The following is a 9,295-nucleotide window of genomic DNA, read 5'->3' as shown; positions in this document are numbered from 1 at the left end:
CATCACACCCGTGCTAATACAACATAAATCTGAGTGCAATGCAGTACGTATCTGAACATTTTAGGGACGTGGAATGACCCCAGAAGTTCATAACCAAGTAGACTACTAGTGTATACGTTCTGAGAAACCAGCAACGACTCATCGCGGTCATTTTATTGTGTCTTTTAGTCTCTTACTGGGAGATTCTGTGCCCAGCATTCCGAACCACTGAGGGACACTGTCCTCCTTGATGGCCTGCATCTCGGTAAATCAAGTGGCTCCACTAACACCGGAACTAGAGTTCCAAATCTCCACCAAAATATAAATAAAATTCGATGAAGGGACACGTGTATTACTTAACGTCTACCTCATCACAAACTTCTCCAGCAAGTTAAACAACGTTGCCCCCCCCCCCCCCCCCCCCCCAGCAAGGTGCAGATGTAGCCTGGATGATTGATGGGCACCCAGAGATTTGTCCCTGAAGTGACTTGTTTTGCCCTTCTTGAGAAGGGGGAGAGCATAGCCTAAGGGTAGTTGTTACTGCCTGTGTCCTGCAGACATGAGAAAAGTTATGTGCTCTCTGTTGCTGAAACAAATTCACTCTTAAAGCTAATATTTATTTTGGTGATCTTTTTTGTACTGTGCTCAAACTTTATAAGTTCATTTTTAAGGACTGGTTGTGTGGTTTGTTGCTCTTAGTCAACACTTCTCAACCAAGAAGTGTAGACATCATTGCATAGGACTACAAAAGTAATAAAATGCCAGCAAGAGCAACATGCTCTTATATTACCTGCCTACCGCTACACCTGCCCCAAATTTCCCCCTGCAAAATTGTGCGTGCCCTTGGTAAAATTCCATTTTGCGAGACAACAAGAGTGACAGTTCACAACGTGTCAAAGGCTGGAGTTGCACTTGCAGACTTGGAGCTCTTTGCAGGTTGCAACTTACTACACCTGGCCTTCTACAAAGCATGCTGGCAGTGCCACTGCGTGTGGAGGAGGGTCAATGTGTAGGCGTGAGGGGATGCTATTTTTAGTTTCTGGGATAGGTTTTTACCGGTGTGATTTCATTCATTACTAAGCCTTAAAGTTTTGAAGACGACTGTCTTGCGGTTTGTATGTGTGCGTCATCGCTGTTTGCCACACCCCCACCCTGCCTTGCCGGAATAAATACAGGAGTTCTGAATGAAGTTGACTTCAGAGAACCCAAGACGCTAAAGCGAGGATACACGTAACCAAGCCAAGGAATAAAGGAGGCGGAGCGCTCAGCACGGTCGTCCACGGGACTTTTCATTACAGGACCAATAATAAATCGAGCCTTGGCATGCACGCTATTTTCGTCCTCGCCCTGCTCACGTTGTTCAGCATCTTTGTTCTATGCAGCACAGGTCAGTAAGTTTGTACGGCTGGTCCATGCATTCCTGTCTCACAGTGGTTTAAGTATTGCTGTTTTGATGTTATTCTGCAAAACGTCAAGGAATAAAGATTTAAACTGGGGAGATGAAATAATTACAGGACATGTACACGGTTTTTGTGTTGTCACCATCTGCAAATCAAACTTTTGTAGTTATAGGCAATTTGCAGTGGTTCTTTTGAATAGCCTTGTTATCTGTTTTTGAATGTCTTTGTATTAGTTTTGCTGATGTTATAGTGCATTTATTCGTTGCGTGTTTCAATAACGTTTAGTTTATTAGCTAACTGAATAACTTGTAAGAATATATACATACCTGAATGCAATTAATGCATGCTGCTTAATGCTTGAGATGACAGTTTATACAAGCTCTACTCACTGTAAAGTAATACCTTTAAACCTTATTTATGAATTATGTTTAAAAGAAACAAATAAGTACTTTTGATCAAAGAAAATTGAAAATGTAATGGTGGGCGCTGTTCTACTGCCTTTATGTTATTCACTTCATTATAGAAAAAGCAGCATATTTGGGTGGTAAGAACTTTTATAGTTAACATGTTCTGCCCTTTTTCTTTCTTGCTGGCAATAGCAACTCACTGGATAAGAAATACCACACAGTCTGAAAGTCTGTAATATTGTTGCCCTTCACAGATCATTTCTGTCTTCCCCTTTAGGTTAACGTGTACTACACATTGTAATCATTTTTTTGAGCTCCTATAGTGTACTTAAAATATTACCAATGCTTTATGACCTAAGTATTTTAAAATTGCAAAAATGAATAAATGAGTGAATAGATTTATACAAAACATTAATGCATTTTGGAAAGCATAAATACAGCACTGTTCAATATTTGGAATGGTCTGGGCCTCACTATTATATTCTGAATGTTCACATCAAGTTTGCTGCTAGCTTCTTAAGCATTTCATCAATTTTGGCAACTATTGGTGATAGGAAAAAAACAGTCAAATGTATTCAATCTGTAAACAGCATTGGATGATGATCTTGGTTTATTAGTGCTTTGAACTGCCTTTTGTAGAATACAGGATATACCAAAACAAGATCGATCGACTTGAATGTTTTATATTTCTGTCTGATGAAATGATACATACATTGCTAATTGAATAAATACAGGATCTGCAGATAATGTTGATTCCCTGATTTACGTAATGTACGATTAACTCTTTGCATTTTATTATTGTTCCTACCTGTTATTCTCTTTATTACTTTTAAGCTAATTTATGCAACAGAGAAACAATTAGAATAAATGTATCTGTAATTTAAAATTTGGTACATCTTTTGCAGTAATTCAGCCATCTTTATCACGAGCAGCTATTTTGCAATCTTTTAGGCTGTGCTTTCAGTGTCATTTGCTTGATAACATAGTCTGACACATTGTTTTTGTCTTACAGAATCATCTGGAACAACTGGAAATCCCTGTTGCTCAAGTCCTTGTCAAAATAGGGGTGTTTGCATGACTAAGGGATTTGATCACTATGAATGTGATTGTACGGGAACTGGATATTCTGGAGAGAACTGTACCACACGTAAGTTTTAAAAAGTTTCAACTTTGGTGATCTCATTTTGTTGTAGACCTAACACTGAATTAGCTGATGTTAGTTGTATCTATTTATTATAAGCAATTCATTCTTGCATTTTTACCACTTTTTTTTAATAACATGACCCAGATAACCTGGAAATTGCAATTCAGTTGCATTGTAGACTTTTTGAAGGTAAAAGCAACAAAAAAAAATGAAACCCTAAAAGAGTGAGAAAACTGATACCCTTTATTTGAAACAACTGATTTTGTAACTCAAGAATGGAAGAACATTCTATACTGTATCCCTCTACTCCTCCTCAACTGAAAAAAAGCTTTGTTGTCTTACTTTGTTTTAAACACGTATGTGGTTGTCCTGCCACTGATGCTCTAATTTATCATTGTCCATTGTTTTAAATTAATAACACATGGAAGTAAAATCAGAGCATCAGCATAATACAGCCAAATGGTAGAAAGGGATTGCAGTGAAACAGAGAATTAAACAGAAGTGAAAAGCTGTAAACCCTCTTCCACCATCAAAGTGTAAACATTTAGATGCATACATATGTAACACATTTTGTGACGACCCTGTAATGTTAGTATGTTAACCACTGTTTTCTTTCAACAGCTGACTTCTTAACTTGGATTAGACTGAAGATAAAGCCTTCTCCTAACACAGTTCACTACATCCTTACACACTTCAAGCCAGTTTGGAACATTGTGAATAACATTCCATTCCTTCATAATTTTGTCATGCGATATGTGTTGACATGTGAGTGATCCATGATATTCAAAATTGTTTGTAATATGACAGTATGCACAATTTATTTTTCATTTTAATTGCTTTTGACTAGCTTTAGAGTAATTGTATCAACTGGACTGTTAAAATGCTCAGTACATTCCAGGAAGTTTTGAAAGTGATCTATTGCCCATTCTGTTGATTCCTAAATTTTCAGTGTAAAAACTGCATAATCTGTAAGTCAGTAGTAGAGGCATGTATGGTAATTTTTGTAGCTAGTAATTGGAGGTTCAGTCATAGAAAATATGATTAGAAATATATTCAAATGTTTAAACACTTGTTGGGCTTGCAAATAATTAAACCGTTAAAAAATGGTGTAAACTCATGCATTGTTAAAGTTAGCCCAGGAAAAATGTTACTGATTTCCTTTAGTACTGTTGGAGCTCTTTGAATTCTTCTTTACTGCTGGATGCCCTAAAAGAAAGGGTTTATTTGGGGGTCACCTGTCCTTACTAACTTCCTGGAATGAGACATCTGAAATGGTAAAAGTTGTCCTGTTAATGACTATTTAAAAGTAAGCAACAGACTGTGTGTGAAAATGGTCAGTATTATTCTTAGAAGTGCTGGCTGCTTTGCAAAAAAAGTGCATTCCCTAGCTGGAAATATTTTTAGAAGTGTAGATGCAGTCTTTAAAATAATGATTTAGTTGTTCATGGTATTTATATATGGGATTTCAGAGAACAAATCTATAGCAGCTATACTAGGTGTATTTTGATTTATGTTAACATGTCTGCAGAATAGCTCTACCTTAATTATGATAATACTAGGTGTATTTATTTTATTTTTATTTATTTTACATTTGTTGACCGGGCTAGTCCAGCTGTATATATGTCCATTTTCAGTGGAGGCCCGGGGAGAAAAGCTCCAACGGTTATAACAAGTTTAGGGGATACAAAAAATAACAAAGCAAAACAAAACAAAAATTGAGCATAAAAGATAAAAAAGACTTTAGTATAGGTAATATACATCTCAGAGGAAATATCCATAGCAAGATAGTATTCCTAAAAAGTTATTAAATAATTGCAATACGCAAATTTGATAATATCAAAATGTAGTGTAAATAATATAGTCTTACTAATATCAATGTCAAAAATAGTTTTTTTTTTTTTTTTTTTTTTATACAGTATATATGAGATAAGTTATATCCACAAAGATGTTATGTCAGTGGGAATCAGTCAGGATGTAGTAAAGAGAGAAGGAAGTATTGTGGTAGAGGAAAGGAAGAAGAAAGGTTAATCAAGGTGTAAACCTTAGCAATAATGGATAACATTCTAGTTTGAACCAAATAAACTGACACTAAAGCTTTAGGTGCTATTTTTGATTTTTTTAAATTTGCTTCATCTCAATTTTATGAAAAAGATTTATCAGCACAGTCCTGTAGCTAAACATAAAATATTATATGTCAGAGACATCAAATATTCACTTTTTGCTTTCTCTTTCATTTTGTAGCACGAGCCCACTTGATTGACAGTCCCCCTACTTACAATGGTCACTACAACTACAAAAGCTGGGAAGCTTATTCCAATATTTCATACTATACCAGAGCCCTTCCTCCCATTCCAAAAGACTGCCCCACTGCAATGGGAGTCAAAGGTGAGTGTTGAAATCAGCCTGTTATATTCCAAATTTAGTGAGAACTACACAGGTCTGGAGATGTGAGTTTACTTAATATTCTTCAAAATATGTATCTTGCTGACTGCATCTTTATTATGGGTGCTAGGAGGCTTAAATGGTAAATGCTCTTATTTTGTGAAATGGCAGTCTTTTGATGCTGTCATTAATTTAAACTATTTTGCAGACAATTTTTTTTGTGAGTTGTAAAAAATGACTAGTGCATACACACACACACACACACACACACACACACAAACGCACACTGTAGTTCCAGCTTTGCCTCTTCTTAAAATATGAACATTTGCATTAAAGTTTGATATTTTTTTGAGTTACTCATAAACATGTTTTTGTAGGCAAAAAAGAACTACCTGATGCAAAGATGATTGCAGAAAAATTCCTCCTCAGAAGAAAGTTCATTCCTGACCCTCAGGGTACCAGCCTTATGTTTACCTTCTTTGCCCAGCATTTCACCCATCAGTTCTTTAAGACAGATCATCATCGTGGACCCGAATTCACAAGAGGTCTTGGACATGGGGTAAGAATTTGACATAATAGTCCTGATCAAGACTGCCTAGGGATGTGCATATAAAAGGAAACTCTAATTTAGTTACACATTATTATGCTTGCTTGCACTGGTTTATAATTACAGGGGTACAACACTTATCACAGAATATCCATATGCTTCCAGAAATGAATGGAGAGTTTGCCTACACTATGAAATGCAGGCAGGATAAGTTTACCTGTTCATTGCAATAGTGAATGTAAACTTTTCCAAATACACACGTGCCTTTCCAAAAACTATGGCCAGCAGTGATTCCAGAATTATGCTGGAACACACTCCTCGGAATCTACTCTAAAATGTAGAGAGTTACTAAGCTATACTAAGAGCTTATCACACACACACACACACACACACACACACACACACACACACACACACACACACACACACACACACACACACACACACACACACACACACACACACACACACACACACACTCTGTGTAGACTTTGTATGTTTTTCCCATGCCTGTGTGGGTTTTACCTAGGCATTCCAGTTTCTTCCCACATCCCAAAATCCTGTTAGTTGATTGGCTTCTCTCTCTCTCTCTATTTACCATGATTGTTGCACATACATTGCAGCTGAAAAGTGTTTAAGGAGTACCTCACTTACCCAGTTGTTCAGAAATGTAGTATCCTTCATGTGGTTTTAATGTAAAGATTGTGCAGCATATTGAGTTGGACTCTGCAGCACTCTGGGGATACTATATCACTGATTACTTTTAATGTTATCAACATGTTAATATTTATTAACATGCATTTTCTTTTTTCATAGGTTGATTTAAGCCACATTTATGGTGAGACACTGGATAGGCAGCACAAACTGAGACTTTTTAAAGATGGAAAGTTAAAATATCAGGTATGTATTGTACATCTCAAACTACATTACATAGTGGTGCTTTTAAAAAAACTGCAGCATTCCTTATATACTCATTTTTGCGTATTCATCTGTTGTGCTACTTAGTGCAGATTGAGCTAGCCCTTAACTTGTAAAGTGCAATGTAAAAGGCATATGATTACATTTCTAAGCAAGAAAACTAAATGAGCAACGATTAAGCAGATATTGAAATGGGAAAACTAAAGCTAGTGGTTGTATAACTTTGTATTAGCAGCCTAATAGCACTCTCTGTATATATATATGTATATATATATATATATATATTTATATATATGTATATATATATATATATATATATATATATATATATGTATATATATATATATATATATTTATAGATGCATGTAAATGTTGATAGCAAGAGTGTCATCCAAAAAGATCAACAATGCAAATGCCTGCAAGCAACTGTGCATGCATGAGGAAAATCCTCACTGCTCAACCAAAAAAAAAAAAAACATTGCGTCTATAATTGCCTTTTTCTATATTGACCCCCAAATTCTGCAGCATTGCACATCAGACCATCCCTATAACAACATTAACAGATATGATACTTAATCATAGCAGTATTTGCACCCATACCTCAGCATGGCTTAACTATTTTGCATATATTGTAATTTTAAAACTCTATATCTCCTTGCATTATTTATCTAGTCTGTTTTTCAGTGTACACCATATCAGTATGCACTTTAAGATTCCTGTATTCCTGTGACAGTCATACATAATATCAATGTTTTTTTCAGATGACTAATGGTGAGATGTATCCTCCTACTGTTAAAGATACTGGCGTTCACATGCTTTACCCACCACATGTTCCAGAACACCTGCAGTTTGCTGTGGGTCAGGAGACCTTTGGTTTAGTTCCTGGGCTGATGATGTATGCAACCATCTGGCTGAGAGAGCATAATCGTGTTTGTGATATTCTCAGACAGGACCATCCCGAGTGGGATGATGAACAGTTGTTCCAGACTACCAGACTTGTGCTAATCGGTAAGTCTGAATGTGCAAGAAATTCATGCATTATTACTGTTTTCTCAGTGTAGCACAGGTGATTAAGGCTATGAGTGAATAGTGAGTTTTATCTTGTAGTTACAAGAGATTTTATTCCTTGGGTCTCTGTTTATCTACTGAATCTGAGCACACCCCTGAAAGGACATTTATGCCATGTGGAGAGGGCCACAGATGTCATGGTCCACCTCAAATGGACATTGCCATGATCCCTTCTCCTGATATGAGTGTTGGACCCTCACTTCCTTCTATGCCATGCTCACTCCTTTGTTTTCGTAGCCACTAAGTGGATACACGGTGTGTAGTCATGGTTTTTATTCCTTTATGCCATATAGTTCAGTATCTAATATTTTATTACCTTCTGACAATAACAAGTCCTCTTTTTATAACATTTTACAAATTCACTTTCAGACAAATATTATTTAGCAGCAAACATTTTGCTAGTCCTATACTACAGCAAAGAGGGTTAAGGCTAAGAACACAGTTTCATCCTCTGACCATAGGTTTGATTTTCATAGTTTCATTTGCATACAGTGTGACTAAATGAAAGTCACTTAATGACACCTGATATTGTTTAATTCACTCACAAAAATTCAAGATGAGTGCTTTGTTAGTATTATACAGTTAAAATATGGATGAACTTTGTCAATTTTTGATGAGCATTCAAAGGAGTTTCGTAATGCTTTATTACTTTTATTTATTTTGGGGATAATATACATCGAAGTTGAGTAAGAATTATAATTTTCAGAATAAAGTGACTCTTGTTAATAAGATGAACAGGAAAGTTAGCACTGTTTAATTTTGAGTAGTATGCATACAAATTGGTAATGTTACATGCCCAGTACAAACAGAGAAAAGTTATGCAACACTAACTTTTTTAAGATAAAGGAATATCACTGAATTTCTTGCAGTAAAGATACAATTACTAGAAACAGCTTTTTGGCCAACTAGTACTAGCATGCAGATTTGCCTTTTTGATAAGTATCCTGAATAAGTCAAAAGGCAGTATAGTAATTTTTATACAGTGACAAGTCATAATACATGACACTCTCGAACATTATTTCTCAGATACTGTTTGTTGCTATCTAGGTCAAGAACATTTGTTTTATTGTAGTAATTTGTTAGAGGGAAGCCCACTGCATACATGTGCCTCTTTTTGGAGGTAGCTGAAGTGCTTTGCCTGACTTCATCAGGTGCATACATTTTGTAAGGGTAGGCTGAGGGGATCAAACCAGGATTAGATTCTGAAGCTCATTGGTAGTTCATAGATATGATGCTCTGTGATAAAGCAGTAGATGCCATTTGACTATATGCCATGGTTAGCATATTATGCACAACAATGAGAATCCACAAAGTCGAACAGCACAAGCTTATTCTTTTCATTAAATATTAACTGCATTACATTTTTTACTGTTTGCCTTTAGGGGAGACTATTAAGATTGTAATTGAAGATTATGTCCAACACCTGAGTGGGTATTACTTCAAACTCAAG

The 9,295-nt window shown here is 36.0% G+C and overlaps 1 protein-coding gene across 1 annotated transcript in view; it reads left to right on the top strand.

The window, feature by feature from the left end:
• Positions 1-1,192: 1,192 nt before the first annotated feature.
• The window catches only part of PTGS2 (prostaglandin-endoperoxide synthase 2), a 12,357-nt gene continuing 4,254 nt past the window's right edge, over positions 1,193-9,295 (top strand). Inside the window, exons 1-8 of the mRNA XM_044085319.1 lie at positions 1,193-1,366; positions 2,799-2,933; positions 3,552-3,695; positions 5,172-5,315; positions 5,690-5,871; positions 6,676-6,759; positions 7,539-7,785; positions 9,228-9,295. The exon at positions 9,228-9,295 is cut by the window's right edge and continues 219 nt beyond it. Coding sequence (XP_043941254.1) covers positions 1,303-1,366; positions 2,799-2,933; positions 3,552-3,695; positions 5,172-5,315; positions 5,690-5,871; positions 6,676-6,759; positions 7,539-7,785; positions 9,228-9,295 — 1,068 coding nt within the window. The 5' untranslated portion in view covers positions 1,193-1,302. The remainder of the gene's footprint in view (positions 1,367-2,798; positions 2,934-3,551; positions 3,696-5,171; positions 5,316-5,689; positions 5,872-6,675; positions 6,760-7,538; positions 7,786-9,227) is intronic.

This window comes from Protopterus annectens, chromosome 10.part0 (assembly GCF_019279795.1).
Source record: "Protopterus annectens isolate FY-2018-M chromosome 10.part0, PAN1.0, whole genome shotgun sequence".
NCBI lineage: Eukaryota > Metazoa > Chordata > Ceratodontiformes > Protopteridae > Protopterus > Protopterus annectens.
Note: the sequence above shows the minus strand (reverse complement) of the source record. Positions and strands in the feature narration are given on the sequence as shown.